This window comes from Triplophysa rosa, linkage group LG5, assembly GCF_024868665.1.
Source record: "Triplophysa rosa linkage group LG5, Trosa_1v2, whole genome shotgun sequence".
NCBI lineage: Eukaryota > Metazoa > Chordata > Actinopteri > Cypriniformes > Nemacheilidae > Triplophysa > Triplophysa rosa.
This window is the reverse complement of record NC_079894.1, coordinates 25,356,198-25,382,336: the sequence shown is the minus strand read 5'-3', so window position 1 is coordinate 25,382,336 and position 26,139 is coordinate 25,356,198. Positions and strand designations below refer to the sequence as shown.

The window sequence follows — 26,139 nt, the reverse complement described above, 5'->3', positions numbered from 1 at the left end:
TCAGCACTGGCGAGTGGCTGCACAGATGTCTGCCGTTCATTGGTCCACAGGTCGACCAATCATAAGAGACCACGAAGAACCGGATCTTGTATTCGCCGCCGTGTGCTGCTCAGTTCAGCTGATCTCCGATCGGTTTCAGTCAAACAACACAGACCTGTCAATATCGATGTTGCAACGTAAAATCACCCTTAAGAAAAGTTACACCGCAGAATTTGCCTTAAAAAAATATTTTTTTTGCAGTAAACCGTTCAGCAATAATCACAAATGTACAGTAATCTCAGCAACCCTTGTAGTAAAGCCATTTAAACAAATGGCAATGTAGCAAAAACATATTACTACACTTTTACTATAACAAAACCATGGTTCATTTTCGTAAGAGATCTTATGCATGAAGTGTCAAGAGGTTAAGTTTTTTTTTATAAATCATGATTACTATGTGAAGAATTTCATACGCACATTTTAATGCCTATTTTACGCAATTCTCAACGCACATATCGGAAAAAATGATGTTTTTTCTACTATCGTAACCTCATAACTGACGCTGAAGCCAAAATTGATATCTACTGCAGTTCACTCTATCAACTGTAGATGGAGCCTTAACACAGACGTCCTTCATAAAAGCATGATTGAACTAGCAACTTTCACTAGCAGCAACACGTGTTTAATGTGTATTTCAATCTCTTTTATGCTTTTTGACACATTCTGGCTGTCAGGCTTCATTGTAACATGTCCGTAATTAATGTGATAAACTCCACCTGTGGATATATAGGCCTACATCTACTAAAAAATCACCTGTTAATTAAATATCTTTGTAAAATGGCCCAGAAAAGTGATGTTAGTGCTTAACAAAATTGTGGGATACTGTGAGAGATGTGGTTGGATGCATAAAATGGCAATTGCAAAAAGTTAGTCCAATTGGGGTGAGTTTAATGTCCAAACAGCGAATATTCCCAGAAAAACGTAGCAAAAAGGGTAAAAACCCGGTATGCAAAAAATAAATAAAACAAAACAAAAGATTTACAAGTTCATAGATTCCCAAGGCATTCAGAAAAGTCGTTTCTATAACTTCCAGTTGGTTTTGAGGCAGGACTTAGCTCTGTCCTCGCTTGAATTTAGCTACCACATCTACATTACTCTCTATCCATTCTCTAAACTAACATTTTACACACCTGTGCGGGTTTATCAGTAATTTCCTAATCGAGGCCACGCCCCTGGAATATACCATTCTAGTTTCTTGTACAATGTGATTTCCAAATAAAATACTTTAAATCATATTAATTGTACTGTGATCAGTCTGATAAATAAATGTTAGTGGTTAGCTAAAAGGTTTGAAGTATGTATAGCGTTAAGTGCTACCGCTACACGCTGTTACTTAAACACATAATACACATAGCAATCACCACATCACTCACATATAAAAACATATAATATACAACACATTTAACACATTACATAGGTTTGGATATAATGCTGTTAGTGTCGGCAACCAGACCGTGTCACTGTATATGTAAGTATGTGTGAAATATATGTTTATGTATATAGTTCATGCATAGTCACGGGATACTTCGTGACAGATGCAATATTACTTTCAGTGTGCTCTGGTAGTATAGCCTAGCATTTCTCAAAATGTGGTAATGGGAATGGGACAAACCGATGTCCCATTATTGCATGCAAAGCATACACAGAAAAGTCGTATACATCAAACCTAATTATTTCCGCTCGATTCCCTTATTATTTTCACCATTGAACATGTTTCTCTAATCAGAGAGTTAACTACATCTCGGGTTCCAGACCCCTGCACAGCGTGAAGACTAAACACACACACACATACATAGGTGTAATTTGCGGGTGGGACATGTCCACCCCTTTTTGCCAAAGTCAATTTTGTCCTCACCACTTATAAAAATTACGGAGTGTCTATTTACCGTGCAAGTAGCCCGCTTTGTAAGCAGAGGCTATTTAGCCTATATTAACTCCACCCATCAGTTTCAGATTCGAATATACAAAATGTAAGAAAGGCATACGAAATTCGACTGTTCCAGTGGCGAAGAGTGTAAAAGCATGTGTTACCTTCATGTCGTCGTGGGTTCGGGATTGCTGTTTGCTGAACTTTTTCCCTATCACAAATCAGATTGTAAAGGTATTTATTTTTAATAAAATGATGAAAATATTTGAAAATGGCTGTTCGAGTCATTTTGCGCTTATTTGCACTTTGGTGCTATATACTCGTCCTTATTGTTCTCGACATGCGGTTGCTATCGTCTATTGCAAGATTAATTACATTTTGATACTTGATAGAAAACTCCAATAAATGGAAAAAGTTGTACTTTTTACAACTTTGTAGTTTCATGAGTTCAAAACAAAATTTAGAAAGTTTGTTGTATATTTGTAGCCTATCTGGCAATCAGTGTTGGGTAAGTTACTCTGAAAAAGTAATTAATTACTAGTTACTAATTACATATTTAATAGTGTAATTAGATTACTGTACAAATTACTCTCACCAAAAAGTATTTAGTTACTTATTACTAATTACTTTCTATATCCTATATCAACCTTGATTAGTTAAGTGATTCAAGGATAGACATGAAACGGCTTATTTAATTCATTCAAATTTAAACTACATAAAGTTCTCTTATTAACTGACCAAAGTATTACAAATGTGAGAATTATACATTAAAGCACGGATTGAATTTTGATGTGAATTCCACTATTGCACACACATACTGTATATTACACAGAGTATTTAGTTTAATTACATCAGAAGTAACTGTAATTAAATTACAGAAAAAATAAGAGTAATGCCTTACTTTACTTTTTCAAGGGAAAAGTAATTAAATTACAGTAACTAATTACTTAGTAACTAGTTACACCCAACACTGCTGGCAATGCCCGTAGTAATATGTGAAAATAAGATATTATTTTTCCATCTGTTCCCCTGTATACTTGAATGTTTGTCCTTATTTGCAGGGGGTTCCCAAACGTCTCAACCCTTGACCCACCGACAGGTAATCTGTGTCAAACACCAAATTTTTAACATGGGGAAAACACACATTCGTTTCAGTAGCTTTTATTTTATCACGAATGAATACGTTTAATTACGTACGGTAACAGCCATCCTTAATAAAGCACAACATGCTTTAAATGATCTATTGATGAAAACATGATATAGTTTTAAAACAAATGGAAGCAGATCTGATATGTGATGTGAAAATTTAGAATAGTGAGTTCAACGGATTCGAACCTGCTTCACGGCAGTGTCAATATTATTTGTCATGCGTCTTTCGCACTAACATTACACCACTGAAGCCGTCGGTAAAACAGTTTTTATACTGTTTTCTAGAGGAGGAGTCACCTACATTTTCGCGCTTGTGACACCCATGAATATTCCCAACGAGTTATTACAGAAACATTTTATCAATGTATTGTTTGTGTCGTCTTTGTCCCCACCACTTTTCAAAACAAAGTTACGCCACTGACTGCACACATATACACATCAACCATTCATTATTATCAGACCCTCACCCGAGCGAACAAAATAAAGCTACAGTTACAGCAGTAAAGTGTCTGGAGTGACAGATCTTGAAGATGGAACTTCTCTAAACTGTATAAAGAGTTTGTCATCTGTAAAAGTTAAATGTGAGGCTTAAGACACTTGAATCAAACCAGTCAGGATTCTTACCTCTGACCTCTTCTCTGGCCCTTTCTTGTGTCAAGTCAAGTCAATTTCTATAGCCATTTTTGGGGACCACGGTATCATAAAAAATAATTTATTCTAACATTGCTGTCTTTGAAATTCTATAAAGCTATATGATGGCACAATTTTTAAGTTTGTGTGGTTAGTGAAACTAACAGTAGCTCAAGCTGGGGCAGTTAGAGGCGGTCATAGAGAGATCTCCCCCCCCAAATCCCCTGGGGAGGGCTGATGGACGGCTGGCTCATCTTCTTAACGGGCTGGCTTGGTGCCGGTTAACATGTGGGGGTAGGCAGGGACAGGTCACTAAACTCACAACCCAGTCAAGGCCATTGAACACGCTCACTAATGAGGGGGCGAACTCTTTCAATCTTGTAAATAAAAGTATAGAGGAAGAGACAAAAAGAACATTTTTGGATCTTCAAAGTACTTTCAATAAGAGGTTCTTTATAGAACCTTTTTTTGTGTGTGTTATAAACAACCTCTTGTAATACAAGTTTTTACAGACTTCTCTAGGCTCTAAAAAGCCCCAATTGATTTCCCCAACACTGAAAGACCCCTATACACTAAAATTCTTTAATAGTTTATTTAAATTTATGAACAAAAATACCAAAACATGCAGGAGTAATTAAAGGATTGATTAAAATGTTTATTGTCTTTTTAACAATATACACCTCAATACATTAATCGTTATTTTCACTTTTATATTTACAAAAAACATACATAATATATAATATACAATGTAACAGTTTCCAAGTTTCCATTTTCATTGTCCTCAAAAAGAATGATAACAGAAAATCCTTTGACAACAAACACATCAGTTAAATAACAATCTGATGTTCTGAAAGTCACCTTTTTTTAGGTTATTGGATTATGAAGTTGATTATGAAAAATTCTGTTTTTTAATTTCTTACATTTAGGGCTGGTTTCCCGGACAGGAATTAGACTAGTCCTAGATTAAAATAAATGTAGGAGCTGTCCAAACTGAAAACAACCTGCACTGACATATTGTAAAATACATCAGTGCCTTTGTGCTGTTTTAAAATGCACACAAGTAATGTTTTTTTGTAAGGCATGTTTGTTAAAACTACTTCAATTGTCTAATTAAACTAAGGCCTAGTCCTGGTTTAAGATAATCCCTGAATGGGAAACCGCCACTTAAAATTTAAATTTGCTATATCCTAAAATGTTATTTAAGCATGAGATTTTTTGGTAACACTTTACAATAAGGTGCTATTATTTAACATTAGTAAATGCATTAGCTAACATTAGATAACAATGGACAATTTAGTTTTTCAGAATTTATTAATCCTTGTTAATGTTAGTTCATGTCAATACAGTTATTCATGTTAGTTCATGGGGCATTAACTAATGTTAACAGTGACCATGTTTGATTTTAATAATGTATTAGTAAATGCTGAAATGAACATGAATTAACATTAATAAGTGATGTATTAGTATTGTCCATTGTTAGATCATTTTAGCTAATGCATTAACTAATTGTTAATAAATAGCACCTTATTGTAAAGTGTTACCGATTTTTTTTATTTCTCATTTAAGTTTTGTTGAAAAATAAACATACACAGTATACATATTAAGTAATACTTTTTACTGTTTTGACAACGCAAGTTTGTGTGGATATTATGACACAAACAGTTTGTTAAACAATGCTTTTTACCTCTAAAACATCTGTTAGCGACTTTTTGTAAACATCAACCAGTCATGCATTTTTAACAACTTTCTATTCCAACTGTTAGTGCAAAAAAAATCACCAAATCTTCACACAAAGCTACAATCATATTCAACCCCCCACCTGAACAAAAAATGAATGTTAATACGCACACGAATGATAAAGCTGTGTGACAAATCCACTCAAAAGTTGACAGACTTGTGAAGATCTTTGGCTTTTTTGCAGTTCATGGAAATCATAAATCTTTAATAAAAACTCTATTTTATGAATTATACTCTTCCTTAGTACACAACTATAAAGCATGTTAAATTAATTTCTTATATTTGTTTTGTTAGACATTCAAGGTTAAACTTTTGTTTTGTTTGATTTACATAATTATTTATATCAAAATACGTAAAAGATTTTAGGTGTGCTTTTGTTCTTTCACGGCGTTCACAAAAAAATTAAAATGATCATGATACCATCATTTCAGTCTTTTATATTTTGATTGTCAGCAGCATTTTTACAGTGACTCTATACCTCCATCAAGGACAAGTGAATATAAAAGTACCATCTTTTTTTATTTGATTGACGTTTGCTCATTTTGAATGGCATAAGCAGCTGCCCGACAGCTGGCTGCAACGCACATTAGTTCAGCATCGAAGGGCAATCAATAATCTTAAATAATGAAGAATCAGCAGGGGTCACACACATACACCTGCTATGACAGATAGGCCACAATCTTCTTATGACCTCGCGAAGTTTCTGTAGTGTGTCATACAACATGTAAAGGTTGCAAAACATAAATTAGATATCATTGTTCAGACAATATTTAGATAAAATGTAATGTATATGAATCTGTCCGTTTTCAGGATTCCAGTCATCTAGTAAAGGTATTTGTCACTGACTTATGCATATGTTAACTGTATTCTAAATAAAGTCACATTACGTAATTTAAACATTATATATCCAGTCGAAGTGTCTTTTCGGAAATTTAATTTAAAAAAATAATAATTATATCCTTTATAACTGCGAATCTAATGAGACATGTCATAAACATATGGTTAATATTTTACCTCAAAATCCCAAAATAATAATAATAATCTTTTTACATTGACACATTCATCTCAACAATTAACCAGATGCCATGTGTAATGTAATAAATTATTAAACATTTGAATGGTAATGTCAAAGATAGGATTGTGGCACTTTACTGTACATGACCTGCTAGTGATTTACACACAGAAATGATCTTCACACCATGGCTTGAAAATGCAACTATGTCTGAAGTTAGAGACGTCTGTCTTTTCTCTGTACAATTTCTTTGAAAATATGACTTAAATAGTCACCTTCATATGTTTCTCATGTCTGGCTGGTAGAACATGATCTACACCTCTGAAAAAACAGACATTGAGGTATCAGTTGTCCTGAGCTGCTCTGTCCTGGAAAATTAAGCCCTGTGCGTCTTAAACCTGACATTTAGAGAAGCTTGGCACCAAACAACAATCTTAAGAAGCTCATCAGCTGTAGCTTGCTTTCACAGATATGCCTTGAAATGGATTCCAGAACCATGAACCATCAGTACTTTGTTGCCAAAGATTACAAAACGAATCAGGTTTGTCCAGGCATGTTTATGTTTATTAAATATCCTGAAACATTTGAGGCCTTTTTTCTTATCCACATGCATTTCAAGTTAAAACAGACTCAACCTTTCACTGTGTGCTGCCAGGTATCGTCTCTATGGCATTTGGCTGAACCCTTATCAAAAAACTATTTTCGTCCGTTCACATGCCTATATGAGATCCCTAAAAAGCACCGTAGTGTTCGCCATTTTCCCATTTACATGGGGTGCCAGGTTTTGTCCATGGACTGAATGTGCTCTTTCGCTTTCATCCTCAAAGCCGCAATGCTGGAGCTGCGGTCCACGTCGTCCAGCGGGTACTTGTCATGAAATGCATGCGGGCACTGGTAAGGAGGAGGTGGCATGGGCTGCATTCCCTGAACCATGCCCGGGGAGGTGTTCAGGAACCCGGGGTGACTGGGATAAGCAGGCTGGAGGCTTTGGCCTGGCCCCATGAAGCCCGGGATGCTGTGCATGGGGCTGGCGCTGGACAGCGGGGAAGACAGCCAAGGGTCCAGGGGAAGGGAATTACTCACAGGCCCCATGTTCGAGGGCATGGGTGGCCGATTAAAGGACAACATTGCCGAGTCGTGAATCTTCATGGTGCTGGTGTCCATTTTCTCCTGTCGCCTCCATTTTGCACGTCTGTTCTGGAACCACACCTGTACAATGGATCACAGTCAAGAATTACTCTTAATGAATAAGATTTAAGGAGCTTTGGAGAACACAATTGTTATGGACCACATTTGAGGTTCAATCATATTAGGAACAGTCAAGTAAAACTGCATATCATTTGTGATGTATTTCTATTTGTATTTGTATTTTTCTTTGTCCCATATTGGATTTATTGGATTGGATTTCTCAGACAAAGCAGTAAATACACTCATTTGTCAAGGATAAACACACACAAAAAAGTTTTTTTTCCCCATCGTGGTCCTTAATGTAAAGCACAGCTTTTTGTGTTTTGCAGAATTAAATTAAATAAAACCCTACGGTGTATGCATTTAAATATACAATAAAATCTCTCAATTAATACAATGTCATAAAAACATGTATATTAACAAAGAATTTAAATGTTTTAGTTATACTTAAAAAAATGAATTTACATATAATACAATACTTAGGTATGTAATGGAGGACCGGAAGAGTCGTGTGTAAAGTAATAAAGCACTTCATTGTTTAATAACTAATTCTACAATAAAAATAGGCATTAATACATTTGTTTACAACTTCGTTTATTTATCCAAAAATAAATAGGCGAAATGACAAAGTCATTCATTATTTAATGTTTTAATGGGCAATAAAAACATGATTATAAAAATAATTAATAAATGAAATATTAATCCATCAATAAATACTTCAAATTAAAAAGGGAATTTAAAAAAACAACTGTAACAAAGTTCAATGTAGGGAAGGAAGGAGGCGGGAACCGGCGATCATTCACAAAACTTTAATCAAAATAAATAAACAATAATCCAGCAAATAAAATGCCGGCAGCCACAAACATAAACAAACTTAACAGTTTCCGGGCCCGGGTCCTCTCTCTCGATGGTCCAGTCGCTCGTCCTCTTATGCTCCCGAGCTCCCCCGTGAGGCATGCGGGGACCGGCGATCGCACAGCTGACACTCATTGCCACTTACGCCGCCGGCCCCGCCTTACCCTTAAAAAAAAGGCGACCATCTGGCCGGCCCAGCTCAGACAATTCCATCCCCAGCCGAGAGCAAAGACGGATTACCTGTCACATAAATGCTAAATTTACAATACTTGGTATTTAATGCTAAACTTACATCACACGACAGCAGTTTGAAGTTATGGCTGCACTCAGTGACTTTGATTGGAGGTAGCTGGGTGGGTGTTGTGGGGAGTGGGGGGGCTTGTTGGTTGTGGTTCGGGGCGTTTCATTTGTTGGGACTGTGTGGATCTGGTCTGGTTGGTCTTGTTTTGTGGTCGATGTCGGACAACAGAGGAATAAAGTTAATTATGCCATTACTACTTTTCCCTGGTTGTTCCTCTGTTGTCTGTTGTTGATCGCGGAATGAGACGGTTGGACCTGCACGGTTTCGGCGGGTGGGGCTTCCTGGGTCGCGGCTCGTGGGCTCTCCCTGTTCTTCGTGGACGTTGCTCGGTGGCTTTGGTCGGGGTCACTGAGTGCAGCCATGACACGTCAGAGGAGATCTGGCCCTCCCGGCTGAGCCTGGTTTCTCCCGAGGTTTTTTTTTCTCCATTATTCAGCATTGGAGTTTGGGTTCCTCGCCACAGCAGAGCAGTGCAGTGTTGGCTTGCTCACCGGGAGACTGCATTTATTTATTTATTTATTCATTTATTTATTAGATATTATTTATTATAATGATCTTGCTTGGTCTATAAACACCATGCACTGTGCTGTGTTTTACCTTTCTGTGTTTTTCTTATTTGCTCCTGTAAAGCTGCTTTGGAACAATGCACATTGTGAAAAGCGCTATATAAATAAAATTGAATTGAATTGACCAGCCCACGGCTCTCGCCCGCCTTCCTCGCTACATACCCCATCCCCTCACAGGCCGGGGGGCAGCACCGAGCCTGTGCTTACTCCCCGGGCCTTCTCCCTTGAGGGCCCCAGTGACTGGGGCATGCACGGACGAGGCGAGAGAACGGAGCCGGGAGCATCCCGAGCGACCGGGACGAGAGAGAGGGAGAGAGGACAAAAAAAAAGTGGTCCGGTTCCCTGACACGCTGCCGATGACCTCCTCAGCCGAGGGCTCTCCCTCGCGGTGCTGCGCGGTGGTGCGGGGACGCTCTGGGGCGACCTGACTCTCATCCGCCTCCTGGCGGTCGTCGATGGCTCTTCGCCCGAGGGCAGCCGGTAGTGAGTCGTCCGTCTCCTGCTCTTCCCCATCTTAGGTGGATAGCATCAGGCTCCGGCCCCTGGCAAACGGCCCGATCTCCTCCGCTCCCTCTTCTTCGGGGAGCCGGCAGCGAGTCGCCCGTTCCCTGTGCTTCCCCTTTCTGTGGCGGATAGTAGCAGGCTCCGGGCCCCTGGCAAACGGATCGATCTCCTCCGCTCCCTCTTCCTGGGGCCGCCATCCGACCTCGGCCCTAGGAGCCCGGTAGCGAGGTCTCCTTTGTCCCCCGTTGATCTCCCCTTTCTCCGGCACCACCGCTTCAGGCAGCCGCTGGCGGACTCTCTCGTCCACGCTGCCCGAACTCCTCAGCACCGCGAGGCCGCTCGCCGGCGAGGCCTCCCCGACAGCATGTCCCTCCTTCCTCCCGGGTTTCGGCACCAATGTAACAAAGTTCAATGTAGGGAAGGAAGGAGGCGGGAACCGGCGATCATTCACAAAACTTTAATCAAAATAAATAAACAATAATCCAGCAAATAAAAGGCCGGCAGCCACCTCACGGTCGACTGCCGGCCACACAAACATAAACAAACTTAACAGTTTCCGGGCCCGGGTCCTCTCTCTCGATGGTCCGGTCGCTCGTCCTCTTATGCTCCCGAGCTCCCCCGTGAGGCATGCGGGGACCGGCGATCGCACAGCTGACACTCGTTGCCACTTACGCCGCCGGCCCCGCCTTACCCGCCCCACGGCTCTCGCCCCGCCTTCCTCGCTACAACAACATAAAACAGTCAATAAGTACATCATTTTAAAGTGCATTAATGAATCCCCAAATAAATAGTGGAATTTCAAAATGTGTTTGAAAATGCGATTTAAAAAGAGGAATAAATAATTGGATTTACAAACTCAACTGCGAATACGGGTTTTAATCGGGCATTGAACAGGCGATGCCGTTTACCGTTTGCATTTCCATTACCCCGCTGCTTTTCCTTTTCCGATTTGCTGTTCGATTAGCTCAGTCCTTTAGCTTTTCATTTTAGCCTCTCTGTTTAGCATTTCCCTGACACTTTGGGGCCTTGCATTGCTAAAACGAGGGTAAACAATGCAAATTAGCTATGGCGAGAGAGATGTAACAAGCTTTCTGATTGGCTAGTTCCTTGTACGTCATGTTCAGAGGTATGTTAGATGAGCAATGGAGAAGATGATAGACCTGTTCACTACACGTGTTACCAGCGCGTTATCAGCGCGTGCTTTTACTCTAACAGAAATCATATAAAAGGAAACTTATTGTTAGAACAGGTTAGAATATTCACACTACAAGTGGAAGCAGCACTGCTGTGGTCATTTTTGCTGTATTTGTATTTATGTTATTGTATGAGACTCATACTATGAGTGAGGTGAAAATGATTGCATCACACTATCAATAATTTAATGGCAAACTCACACTACGTGATTTTGGCTGGATTTTGCTGTCATGGACAGATTTCCAAGGTCTGCGACAAAACCTTCAGATCGCGACCAAATCGGTGCTCGTTTCGGTCGCCGAAGCTCGTTAAGTATAAGCAGGTGTGCAACGTGATCTGGACCTGTCTCCAGCTATCCCAGACGCTACGATATTTTCAAACCTGTTTGATACTATCGCCTAGTGATCTCGTTGTGTGCGCGATTGAACGACCACGTGGAACTAATCCAGCCAATCACAGTGCAGATGATATAAACGTAGGAAAGAAGATGAAATTAAATGTATTTTCGCTGATGGTCGGGACCGCCTCTTCACCGAACGTTTTGTGGTGTGTCGTGTAGTATGCGCGCAGCTATGACAAGACGACGACAGATGAGAAGGAACTTTGTTGTGTAGTGTAAGCGCCATAGCAATTCAAGTTGTCTCACAGTCTCGTAGTGTCAGCTCGTCTTAAGCAGCGCAGCAAAAATAAACTCGCTGCCAAAATGACCGCAGCACTGCTGCTTCCACATGCAGTGTGAATGTTCTAACCTGTTCTAACACTGTAGCAGCTCGTATTACAGCCTGCCTAGAGGACATCTCGGCTTGGATGAAAGAACATCACCTCCAGCTGAACCCGGCCAAGACAGAACTACTCGTGTTTCCGGCACACCCCACGGTGCAGCACGATCTCACCATCCAACTTGGCAATACCACAATCGCTCCTTCCAAAACAGCCAGGAACCTCAGAGTCATATTTAATGAACAGCTGTCCTTCAATGATCACATTGCAAATACAACGCAGTCATGCCGATATGCCTTATTCAACATTAGAAGGGTTAGACCCTATCTCACTGAGCATGCGGCACAACTCCTTGTCCAGGCCCTGGTAAACTCAAGGTTGGACTACTGCTCTCCTTGCTGGTCTTCCTGCAAAGGCTATCAAACCGCTCCAGCTGGTTCAGAATGCAGCAGCACGCCTCATCTTCCAACAGCCCAAAAGGGCTCATGTGACGCCCCTTTTCATCTCTCTCCACTGGCTACCGGTTGAAGCCCGTATCAGATTCAAGTCACTAATGCTTGCCTACAGGACTATCACTGGATCTGCACCGACATACTTTCACACCCTCGTACAATCCCACACCCCATCAAGATCCCTGCGTTCAGCAAACCAGCGGCGTCTTGTACTGCCTTCCCATAAGGGCAGTAAATCGCTTTCCCGCTCATTCTCATTCACAACTCCTTCCTGGTGGAACATTCTTCATAATTCGGTCCGGTCAACCACATCTCTCACAACATTAAAAAAACTACTTAAAACCCATCTCTTTTGTGAATACCTGACAGACAAATGAAAAAAAAAACACACTAACCCTCTCTCTTTCTCTCAACAGGTAGTGGTCTAGCTTTTGTTGAAACTAGTAACTTTGTATTGGCACCTATTGCATTATTGCTCCTGTATGACATATCGCTTATTGCTCTTTATACTCTTTGTAAGTCGCTTTGGATAAAAGCGTCTGCTAAATGGCTAAATGTAAATGTCTAACAATAAGTTTCCTTTTCTATGTTTTCTGTTAGAGTAAAAGCACGCGCTGGTAACACGGTAGTGAACAGGTCTATCCCATTCTCCATCTAACGTACCTCTGAACATGACTACAAGGAACTAGCCAATCAGAGAGCTTGTTACATCTCTCTCGCCATAGCTAATTTGCATTGTTTACCCTCGTTTTAGCAATGCAAGGCCCCAAAGTCTCAGGGAAATTCTAATCAGAGAGGCTAAAACGAAAAGCTAAAGGACTGAACTAATCGAATAGCAAATTGGAAAAAGAAAGTCAGCGAGGAAATGGAAATGCAAATGGTAAAAGAAATAGTCTTTTAAATGACTGATTAAAACTTGTATTCGTAGTTTAATTTGTGAATCCAATTGTTTATTCCTCTTTTTAAATCGCATTTTCAAATACATTTTGAAATTCCACTATTTATAAAGGAATTCATTAATGCACTTTAAAATGATGTACTTATTGCATGTTTTATGTTGTTTTTTAAGTCCCTTTTAATTTGAAGTATTTATTGATGGATTAATATTTCATTTAATAATTATTTTATAATCACGCTTTTTACTGTGCAATAAAACAATAAATAATGAATGACTTTATCATTTCACCTATTTATATTTGAAAAAATAAATAAAGTTGTAAACAAATGTATTAATGCTTATTTTATTGTAGAATTAGTTATTAAACAATGAAATGCTTTATTACTTTACACACGACTCTTCACGTCCTCCATAATTTATAGCCTACACAAACTTTCAATGCAATGACATTAACTGTCTTAATATTTTTCTGGTAATCTAATTGTGTTTTCTCAGATGATGTTAAATGAAATGGCATTTGCAACCAATTTTACGTCAATAATGTCATGCTGAAACATAATTCCAAATTAGCAAAAATCTGGGGCGAGTATAGATATTGGGCGTTTCAGCGGCTAACTGGGTGTGGTCTCCACAGCTGATCAGTGCACAAGGTGACGATGAAGCTATAACTTTTCAGACTAAACTCAATTTAAATGAACGCATATACCCTCTGGTGTACAAATATTGACAAGACAGTCATACCATTTGTTTCTGGTGCAGCGTGCAACACAATAACCGGGGTACCGCCCCATACAACATTGAACGCTGAATCGCATGCCAACGGTGATGTCCCCGTTTTACAGCATATCCAAAACAACCAGAAAATACACTTAAAAAGCCCGATTAACATATCCTGCGGAGTACCAGAGCGACCATGCTTTTTTTTGTCTGGATTATTTACACCAGCAGAGGGACATAATTGGTCGCGCGTCGCTTAGCTATGAAGAATGTACAATGAGACATAAGAAAGCGTCATCAAGTCATTATCACATATAAAAAACTAGAGTCAAAGTTATCGGGTTCTGGGTACTAACTACTCATGTTAAATGAGTAGTATGTGTTGTATAACAGGGTCAGGACAGGGAGCTGGATTGTTTTGCATGAAATGTTAAACTTTACCATTAACGGGGTCATATGACACGGCTAAAACAAATATTATCGTTTGTTTTAGATGTAATGCAATGTGTATACACGATTTAAGGTTAATAATATGCTGTATTTTCCACATACCATGTATGTTTGTGTCTCCTCTTTGCCCCGCCTCTCTGAAACACGCAGATTTTTTACAAAGCTCATCGCTCTGAAAAGTGAGGTGTGCTATGATTGGCCAGTTAACCAGTGCATAGTGATTGGTCGAATACTGCAAGCCTGTGACGGAAATGTAACGTCTCTTACCATATTTGGAACATCAGGTTCCAAAGCAATTGTACTGACAGGTACGCCCGGTCTTAGTCAAATCATACCACGAACTGACGTAGATTTGTGGGGGTGTGATTACATGAGGCATTTTGGGCAGGTCTGGGTGAGCATCCGCTTTTAGATAGAATGCATCTTTTGTTCCCACACTTTAATTTTTGCAATTTTACGTGTCTAATACATGCATGGGCAATTTATAACACACTAAAGACACAGAATTAACACGTATTCCTGCCATATGACCCCTTTAAGTTCCGTCTTCACAACACAGAATTCCCACCACTGATCTAGTGATTCCCACACATACGTTGGTGAAAGTACGCAGCGATATAAACAAATAAAAATATTTACCTAAAACTGACAACTATTACATTCGCAGAAAGGACTGTGCTCAAAATGAGCCTAAAATAGAAATAAAAAGCTTAATGTAAAGGTCCATTTCCAAATGCACAAACATAAGTTATTTTTAAAAGTTTTAATTACTATTTTTTTCCATAGAGTTTTGGCAAACTTTATTAAAACCAGTTATGGTCAGTTTGATTTGCATAGAATATTATACTATTGTAATTAATTGCAATAGTACAAAAATTCTATATTTATGTGCAACAATAAAAAAGACAAAAAAGTTTTGTCCCCTTTTTTTATTGATTGATTATAACAAATGGGATTTCAATTATATTTTGACCATTTAAATGTCCCCGGTTTTCATTTTAAAAATCTGGTCACCTTATTTTTGAACTCAAAGGATTTCCTTGCAACCTGCTGCTGGTGTTTAGTTGCCGCATTGAAATCCTGCCATCTTAATCTAGGATTTCGTCCAACAAGACCATTAATAACAAACTTCACCTCATGTATAGATCAAACTCCTCTTCATTGACTCAATACCCCATTGTGTAATGCCATCACCTTGTAATTGGCACGGGTGGTGAGGGAAGAAACCAAATGCAGGAAGGCGGCAGTGAAGGGGTTAAACAAGATATTTATCTTGTTTAAATATCTTGACTAAACAAAACAAAAACCCACGAGGGGGTGTAGAACAAGAACATAACTAAGATACAAACATAAAACAAAAGACTTCCCACGATGGGGCAAAAAATCTCTCAAACTAAAATACGACACAACGTCAAGGCAGGGTAAGGTAACTAAGTAAACAAACAAACAAGGCACAGGTTTCAGACAATGAACAGGAACTCGCAGTACACGGCACGAAGTACGTACACGGCACGAAGTACGTACACGGCACGAAGTACAATCCACGAGCACAGGACAAAGAAACATGAGGGCATTTATAGGGAAGACAAACGAAGGATAACGAGCGAGGGCAGGTGTGAAACATAAGACACGGCACGGAGACAATACAGGAAACGAGAGGGGCGGGGCCAATGACGAGACACTGGAGAGAACGCATATTATTGTCAAAAGGACAACAATATGTTTCTCTCCACACATAACCAAAGGCCTTTAACCAAGAAAAACGTGACTAATAGAGGCAGAGCCATGACAGTAATGCCCTGTCAAACTAATTCCATTACAAATAACCCAATGTCAAGGTTGTAATGAAATTACATCGATCACTAAACCATTACGCTCTGTTTAATGAAATTAAGTGCTTCTAAAGCTCAAAGTTTTACCTGAACTCGAACTTCTGGAAGATTGACTTTCATGGCCAGTTCTTCTCGACTGTACACATCGGGGTAATGGGATTTCTCAAAGGCACGTTCAAGCTCGTGAAGCTGATATGTGGTGAATGTGGTTCTGTTGCGTCTGTGTTTCTTTTTAGGTTGATCCTCATCAGGGGGGTCCGGTGAACGGCTGTCACTCTTCACAGAGCTCTGTGGATCTCCTAAATCTCCATCACACTTGTCCGTGGAGAAAAATCCTGTATCTACAGCAAGGATATGAGGAGAGCTCTTTACTTGGCATGATGTATGTATACCACATTCAGACAGTAAAAATATGCCATTGTAATTATGTTAGTGATATATTAGTATAATATAATGTCATATAATATAAATGTCAGGTTTAAAAATGAACTGTAAAAAATTACAGATTGACAATCAATCTGCCAAGAAAGCATGGTCACTCCACTTTTACTACAAAAACATGGTGCATCTTCCTAAGAGGTCCTTACATGAGTTCCTTGATGATGAAAACGGCAGCGTAACACAGTGATGGTGATACAAACTATAGATTTGTGAGTTCCATCACTTCTGTCACTGGAAGTAAATCCTTCCAGTAATCCTTAAGCATGCACACAGATGTCACCGGTTAAATCTGTGGACCTCATGTGGCCAAGACTGCTAATCCAACCGGTGAGAGGTTCACTCAATGCTGGAGCGCATTGACCACGAGAGCCCAACAGGCCTGACAACAGCGAAGATTTTCATTTCGCAGAAACGGCTAAGAGCGAAGCACGCCTCGTGTTCAGCTGGGGCAGATACATGCTGAATCTGATTAAACTGGCGGGATTACAATCCCATCATTAGTTCAAATGGCCTGCAACTTTCATACAAACTACATGCATGTTATGGTGAAGGTTCCGTATACATAGTAAATTAAATCTTTATTGTTATTGAATCATTTCTTGTTCTCATATTGTGCTGTGATTATTATTTATCAGATGCCACACCACTGTAGACACTTTATTATTCACCCATCCAAACCTGTATGACTTTCTTTTTTCTGCAGAACACAAAAGAAGATATTTTGAAGAACGTTGACAACCAAACTAAAAACTGTATTATTGAACACAAAACCACTGAGACTCGAAATATGTTCCATAATGTAGTTTTTGGAACATATTTCTTTCTGAATTGACGTGACATTAAATGAATCGTGTAGACTAGGCCTTACCGTGATAGACTGTGTTGTCAGGGAGACTCTGCAGGTGACTGTAGGGGTCAGAGGTCACTTGTTTCTCTTGTTCCCCCAGCTCGGCTCCGTCCACTTTGTGCGCACCGACAGACGCCACTGGATCGAGCAGAGACTCCTGGTCCTTACTGAAGCCCAGAATTACATCAATACTGTGGACCCGGCCGCCCATTCCAGATCCGCCTTTACCCAGATTGTGGTAGTTGTCCGTTGAGAGACAGCCATCATCTCCCATATTCATGGTATCTGGTGACAAATGCATCCAATCTGTCTGTGAAGCAAATCTCCTAGAGAAAACTGTTTATGTGTTGTGTCCAAAAATAGTTTAATTTCAGAGAGGTGACAACGAGAGGCTTCAGTGACCCGTGGTCCCGTGCATGTGAAAGGTCCTCTCTTTAATGGTCTGTTGAAAAAAAAAAAAAATTTTTTGTTGTTAAAATATGTATGAGATTTTAGACTGACTTTATTCAGATGGAACCCTGTTTATAATCATGTCTATAATCAAAATGATAAAGTCTAATCTAGTCTAAGATGATGTTCAGTATTGTTTATGCATTTCTGTGTTTGGACACTTCGGTTACAATGATAAATGTTTTAGCTCAATTGAAACCGATAGCACATGTCAAAACAAGTTTAAACAAATAATGCTGAACTTTCTGATCTGTAACATTTGGTCATTTGATGACGGGTGACATTCAGAAAAGCGAACAACAAATGACTCTTTATCAGAGGTGTAAAGAGTACCTGAAAACCATACTTAAGTAAAAGTACAGATACCGTGCAGTGAAAATGACTCCATTACAAGTTACAAGTCACCAATTCCAAAACGACTTGAGTAAAAGTCTTCGAGTATCTGATTTGAACAGTACTTGAGTATTTTACTCATACTGAATGTAGGCTCAAAGCAGCACTAGTCCTCAACACTTAAGAGACACATCAGTGAAAAACTAGAAACAGTTGATTTGTGAGGTGAGCAATCGCATTTATTTTCTTAAATCATAATAAGACTGAACACCTCAAAATTGCAACAAATCATGGTCGACACCATAACCTACGTCATTACAAACACCCTAAGTCTCATTTAAGCTCAAGTGCTCATAAGTAAACCAAAGTCCTTCAAAAAGGTCTCTTCAATATAACAGATAAATAAAATAATGTTAAGTAGAATTAAAAAGTCAAAGCCTTTTTGCACTGGACATGCTGGTTTGGGCCTCATGGCCAGCTGCAGTCATGTCCTCATTTCACATACACTGTTAGCCCTTACCTGCCATTTCTACAGTAATATATTGGCAACACTGTTGCCTGCTAGTTACTGTAGGTGTTTTACAGTAAACTACTGCAATGGCTGTTTGAAGATACATTATTAAAGAATCTATTAACGCACTTAAGTCACACAGTCTTAGATGAACAAGTGTAAATAACAGATGAACACAATAAATCTGTCAAGATTTCACCAGAGGAGAATTAAACACAAACATCAATAACATCTTCACATATTACAGACACCACTTTCACTTTATTTCTGTCATCTGTGTAAGATCTTATTGAGATTTAACTCGAGTTCATAGTGGTTCAATTATGTTTTAAGTCACCATTATGGCGATCAGTGTTTGCTTTGGTTGGACTCTTTGACTTTCTTGTAGCTTTAAAATGTACACTTATACAATAACACTGAAAGGGACTTTACAGGAACCGCAACTTTATGTTTGCTTAGTAACTGAAGATACATCTGAAAGAATTCAATCATTAAATAATAATAATATAGCATTAAAGATTTATTAAGATATGTTTGGTAAAGTGATTACATGTTATAATGGAAAGATCTCTGTCAGAAAATCTTTCTTTGCAATTGAGACACAGTTAGACACTTGACATACAAACCTCATCAATGGTGACAAACAATCATGAATGAGTTTTGTACTATGTACCCAGCATGCATTGCAGCATGAAGCTGTTCAGTTGATTGTCACCATTGTTGAGATTCATATGTGGATTGTTCATTTCTCTGTGTCCGACTCATTCTATAGGTTAATATTTTGTCTATATAGTGTGAGAGCACTTTTGAAAATTGAAATACTATACATTCTTTTTACTGGTTTACATCACTTCATGGCAATAGTCCCACCACATGGTCAAATTTTGAGCAAACATGTTTAGAGCACATTTAGGAAGAGTTAGTTTTAAAAATAAGAGCTTTTGTAGATGTGTGACCTACAGTAACTAGCTGGCAACAGTGTTGCCAATATATTACTGTAGAAATAGCGGGTAAGGGCTAACCGTGTATAAACCGCCAGCGATTGACATCTACCTGATACTGCACTCATATTCACATAAAGAAGCCATGTTGACAAGTTTTTGTAAGTTAGGGCAAAATCCACAAGATTGTAGTACCTTCATTGCCCTGTAAATGGCAATATTAATTATAAGATAGGTGTCATGCAAAATGTAATGTGTAATTGCATTAGTCATTACAAATGTAGTGGAGTAAAGAGTACATATACTTGTTCAAAAATGTAGTTAAGTAGAGAGTAAAAGTTGCTAATATCTTTAATACTCAGTACAACTACAAAGTAGCCAAAAAGATACTTAAGTAAAGTAACTAAGTACATTTACTCCAATACTTTACACCACTGCTCTTTATTAAATGTTTTAAAAACGCAATCATAACATGTCAATACATTTTGTCTTAAATATTTCAAGTTTATATTGTTAAATGGTTACTTGAACACTGCAAAAAAATATTTTCTTACTAAGCAAGTATAGACTAAATTAGTTTAAAACAGGCCAAAAAAATCTACTTAGATTTTCTAATCTAGAGTAGATTAGTTTGACCTTTTTCTCAAGTACCTAATTTGTGACCCTGGACCACATGAAGATATTTTATAACTTCCCTACCGTAAATATATCAAGACTTTTTTTTGTGAGTGGATGCAGCAAAATCTCAAACAAAAATGGCCGGAAACTCTCCTACAAACCTCACTCGCTGCTACCCGCTCTTTGAGAATTACCCTCTCAAGTTTGGTATCTATGTAAAGCTTAGAATTTAAGTTTTCGGGTTCATCTGCTCTCCACAACGTCATTACAGTGGTAAGCCAATAGAGTGTTAAAACAAACCTGTTTCTTCTTAGCAACGGCCTGCTACAGCGCCTCTGATGGACAACCTTAAAGGCCATTTTCTCAATATTTTGATTTTTTTGCACCCTCAGATTCAAGATTATCAAATAGTTGTATCTCGGACAGATTTTGTCCTATCCAATCAAACCACGCATCAATGGAAAGCTTTTCAGTATCCCAATTAAAAAAATTGACACTCATGACTGGTTTAGGTCCAGGGTCACATTTAGTTTTTTTTACCCTATTGGCAGATTTTTGCTTGTTTTAAACGTAAACTTAATTAAAGCTTACATTTTCATTCATAAAACTAGACTTAAATCAAGCCGACAAGGAAAGTGACCTAAGATATTTAGGAACTTTTAGATATTTGTAGAAAACTGTCAGGGATGGTGTGGAAGAACCCAAGTGCAGGCAGGCGGTGAAGGGGTTAACACAAGACTTTAATCTTAAACAACAGAACAGAAAACAAAAACCCACAATGGGGAAAACAGGACACGATCACTATAACAATAACTCAACAAAAATGAACACTTCCCTCGAAGGGGTAAAATAACCACTAACCACTAACCACGACACAACGTCCAAAACAAGGAAGGTAGTCCACAGATGCTACTAGGCAAGGTAAGAGAAACACAAGCACGACACGGGGAATATACAAACACATGAAACGCAAGAGCACAGGACAATGAAGCAAGAGGGCATTAAATAGGGTAAACAAATGAGGGATAATGACACACGCTGGTGGGAAACATTAGACATGGCAGGGAAGCAATACATGAAATGAGAGGGGCGGGGCGGGGCCAATGACAAGACACGAGAAAACACATGAGAAGTAAAAAACATAAACATCTCATGGCTTTCTCACATAGAACCTAAGGACTCAGTCCCGATCCTGCCACATGACTAGAAATACAGAACCAAGAATGCAGGACCGTGACAGAAAACAAGACAAAATGCTTTTTCATAAACATCACTTTGCTTTTTAAAATAAAATAGTTTGATATTATTAATAGTAACCTTCTGCAATAACATCAATACATGAAGAGTTTGGTTCCAAAATGAGATAACTCCATTTAAAAAAAATTCAAAAATCATGTTTTTTATTGTGCATTCCAGTTAGTTAAACTGCAGTTGGTTTCTTTTGATTTAAGCTTAATAACTCAAAGAATTCAGATAACTACAATAAAACACATAAAAACATAACATAATAAAAAACATGATTTTTGAAAATATTTAAAAACGGAGTTATCTCATTTTGGAACCAAACTCTTCACATTATGTTGACTGTAAATGGCATAAAATATTATCAATACTGTACTCCAAATAAGTAGCTATTAAGGTAATAAATACAGTTAATGCAAGTGTTAGTTAGTCAAGTTATTTCTGCTTTAAAATTCAGCAGAAAACTTTCTTTCTGTTTAAGACTGAAATCTGTGTTTCCGGCACATCACATTTGTCAAATGAATCGTAACTGGACAGGTCTGACCCTTTAAGCTTTCCATGCTTCATCAATTTCACTGAAAGACAACTGGGGCATCGGGTTCAAACGCTTTATTGTCGCTGCGCTGAACGCTACTTACATGAAATATGACAAAGACACATTGTGCATGACAACAGTTGTCAGTTTCATCACAAATCAACTTTTAATATATCCTTTATGAAAGTGAAATCTTTTTATAAAAATAGTTTTTAATGGATTGCATAGAGTTGAATTGGCCTATTCATTAGTCAACGTTTTAAAGTTCTGTTGAGGAGTTTTATTTGCCAAGTTTATGATGTCACATTTTATTTTCACAACATTATAATTAAATTTAAAAGCTCACAAATGACATTGGGCAATATTAACTGTGTTTTATTTTTTTGTTTCTACTTATAATTTCATAAATTTGATAATGACTTGACTTAACTCTGACCGGTCTAACAGTGCAATTAAAAGTATGTTCATCTATATTCAAAGTGAGGAATTATTTACCCTGTTTCTCATAATCTCTTTAAACGTAAGTATAATTTAAATGTATATTTAAATAAAAAATACCTTTTGTGTGAACTTCTTGAGTCATCCGAAATTGTACCATCTGGTCGTCGGCTCCAGGCATCCCCGAAAATGAAACGCTGCAACTTTTTACCCACAGTGCACCTTGTAAAGATGGCGCTGATGTATCAAATTATTTTCTACTCAAAGTTCCCAAAATGAGTCCAAAGCACTCATAGATTTCCCATTGCGAGAGCACATGGAGGTGTTGTTATTTCGGATGAAGCCGTGAAAACTGGCCTGACATGCAGTGGGCCGGTGGAAGAGGAGAACACTTAAGAGGTTTAATAATTGGAATCCTTCCCTTTTAAGGATGATTGACAGTTGTTCTCTGCTGGTGTAATTGCACTAAACGTTGGCCATGGTTTGTCCACAGAGGGAGGCCGGTGCTAATGAAGCACCACCATGTCTTTTCAACAGTCTTTTGTATTCATGATAATGGTGACCTACTGAAATGTAATTCAGTGTGGCCTGCCAAGCAAAAAATAAACGTTTTTTTATGATAAAATAGAAAGTGATTACATTACTTTTTTATACCACCTTTTTATCACATAAGACGGAAGGAATGAATAAGAGGAATGATTTGGTCATTTCGGTTCAGAAAATGTTAAAAAATTATAAAGCCACTGTAGGAAAAATGTTTTTGTTTTACCTTTTTGCAATGTGTGCAATCTAAATATTTGTTTAGTCGCTATAGGACGTAATTTTTATTTAAATATTTTATAGACGCTTGCATGCAACAAATACACATAATTATTATTATTATATATATTTATATATTTTATACACACACACACACACACACTGTATATATATATATATATATATATATATATATACATACATAATATACATATACATATACACTGTAGCTCAGTGGTTAAAGCATGGTGCTAGCCACGCCAAGGTAACAGGTTCGATCCCAGGGATTGCACATACTCTGATACAAATGTATAGTATAATGCAATGTAAATCACTTTGGATAAAAGCGTCTGCCAAATGCATAAATGTAAATATACATATACACACGCACGCACACACGCACAGACACACACACACACACACACACACACTATTCCCACTAGACACTCTATTCGCACTAGACACTTTTCACACACTACTGTGTGTACATAATCCCACAAAAGACTCAATAATATATGTATGTTTACATGCTCTGCACTACAAATCATCTCACACTTTTCCCTCACTTGTTATTAAAATGTATTTTGAGGAAAACCCGTGTCTTGAAACTGGTAAATCAGACTGGGATTTGTATCCATTGAGTCCTTTGGGAGTGCCTTTTTTCTATAAAAGAGGTTTGAGGGGGCATCTCGGCATTAGTGAAAGCACCCAAATAAGTGACAGGGCTCGTGCCACTAACACATTTAATAGTAAATATAAGGTGTCTGCTATATTTTTTAGGTTGAATTGAATTGTCTGCTGCAATTTGTTTTTCCTGCCTTACAAGTGTTCTTTGGTTACTTCAATTACTATGTGTATAAATTACCCATAATGCAATGTGCAATGACATAGTTTCCCAGACGCGATAGAACTGGCATTTTGTTGATATCTATTATCTTTGGCTGAACTCATTTCATGTTTGTATGATTGGAAAAATTTACTTTATTAAGCAAGATTTATTCAATTTCTAGTGTTTAGGTCGCCTATTAACCAAAGCAATGAATTTTATCAATTTTAATGTGATATTCAAATATTGCCCTATTTACATTAAACTTCAGGTTTATGTTTACAGCTTTCGCTAGTGTGAAATATCATAAATGATTCACTGTTATAGTGAATTGATAATATTAACAATAATTCATTGTGATCCTAATAGACTATCAAAGTGTACCAGTGAAGATCAATGAGTCAAACACAGTCGGTAGTTGTCTCAGCTAACTGAATGAAGACGCTAATAATCATTTATCAGGTTAAAATATTAAGGCTGTCCTCCTTTGCTTGTTTCCTCATTATCCTAATTGAGAGCAAATGAGCTAAGAGGTGCAGCGTAGCTATCAAGCTCCTTAGTTTTATCAGAAGACAATTTAAGCCTCAGATCCTATTAATGACAAAGCAGCTAACGCTTGAAGAAGCTGCGTCAGCTTACCAGACTGGGACAGGGGGAGGGATGAAAAACTATACAGTATGTAGTCAAAACATGTCAACTTGTTGAAAAAACACACAGCATCTTCTAAATCTCCGAAGTATGGCTGTGTGTAATTTATATTGTAAAACAAAATCACTGAAGCCTTGTTCCATTGTTAAAAATGCCAACTCTTGTGTTTTATGGACGGGTTTAAAGGGCTCATATGGCGCGAATACGTGCTTTTCTGTGTCTTTGGTGTGTTGCCCATGCATGCATGTATTAGACATTAAAGTGTCAGAACAAAACACATGCATTCTATCTAAAAGCAAATGCTCACCCAGACCTGCCTGAAACGCCTCGTGTAACCACACCCCCACAAATCTACGTCAGTTCGTGGTATGATTTGACTAAGACCGCCCAAATGTTTACGCAAGTAAGGTGGGTGTACCTGTCAGTACAATTGCTTTGGGACCTGATGTTCCAAATATGGTAAGAGGCATTACATTTCCGTCACATGCTTGTAGTATTCGACCAATCACTACGCACTGGTTAACTGGCCAATCATAGCATACCTCGTTTTTCAGAGCGATGAGCTTTGTAAAAAATCCACGCGTGTCAGAGAGGTGGGGCAAAGAGGAGATACAAACATGCACGGTGTGTGGAAAAGACAGCGTTTTTTAACCTTAAATCGTGTATATATATTTCATTACATCGAAAACAAACAATAATATTCATTTTAGCCGTGTCATATGACCACTTTAAAATATGTCAGTGCCATAGTCTGTTAATAGTCTTAAGATGCACACCAGTAATGTTTTTATATTTTATATCTTTAAGTCCTGGCTTAAAGATGGGGTAACATGCTATTTCATGCATTCTGACTTCTTTACACTGTTGAACGTGCTGGCTTCTCATGCTTAACATGGTCAACTTGTTAAAAAACGAGTTGGACGTATGACAGTATTTCTGTGCTCGATACACTCCCCCAGCACTCCAACTTGTTTCGGAAAGTTTGGATCCCTGTTTCGTAATGTACATGCATAATGAAAACAACATGAAGGGATAATGCGATGATGTATTGTGTGCTCTTGCTGTAGTTTCGTCCCCTCTGCCTGCCTCAAGCAGCTCGTCTTTTTCTGGAAATAATCAAACAGCAGTTTCTCTCTTTTATAAATTTGATCAAACTAAATACTAAGATACGACATATGCAATACTACTGTATACTCAAGATTAATATGAGATTTGCAGAAACGTCTCGGTTACGACTGTAACCTTTGTTCCCTGATGGAGGGAACGAGATGTTGTGTTGAGAGAAAGACTGGGGTTTGATCTTGAGAATCTATCATCTCCGAGAGGAATTTAAAAACGCCAATGAGCTTGGCGAATGCCACCCGAAATGCCCAGGGGAAGTCCGCTCGAACACAGGGGGAGCTCCGCTGCACGCATCTTAATTCCAGCAGTGTAGTAGT

The 26,139-nt window shown here is 38.3% G+C and overlaps 1 protein-coding gene across 1 annotated transcript; it reads right to left on the bottom strand.

Annotated features, from left to right (window-relative positions):
- Positions 1-6,444: 6,444 nt before the first annotated feature.
- rx2 (retinal homeobox gene 2) lies at positions 6,445-22,796 on the bottom strand. Its single transcript, XM_057333566.1, has 4 exons — positions 22,588-22,796; positions 17,421-17,841; positions 16,199-16,452; positions 6,445-7,643 (listed from the first exon to the last, which is right to left on the bottom strand). Exons 2-4 carry the CDS (start codon positions 17,698-17,700, stop codon positions 7,200-7,202), a joined length of 978 nt encoding a protein of 325 aa, XP_057189549.1. The 5' UTR covers positions 17,701-17,841; positions 22,588-22,796; the 3' UTR covers positions 6,445-7,199.
- Positions 22,797-26,139: the final 3,343 nt, after the last annotated feature.

Excerpts from the sequence above, each read along its gene's own strand:
- rx2 (XM_057333566.1), bottom strand. The coding sequence starts at position 17,700 with ATGCATTTGTCACCAGATACCATGAATATGGGAGATGATGGCTGTCTC. Across the intron at positions 16,453-17,420 it reads TGACAACACAGTCTATCACG|ATACAGGATTTTTCTCCACG; the intron begins GTAAGGCCTAGT and ends TCCTTGCTGTAG. Across the intron at positions 7,644-16,198 it reads TTCCAGAAGTTCGAGTTCAG|GTGTGGTTCCAGAACAGACG; the intron begins GTAAAACTTTGA and ends TCCATTGTACAG.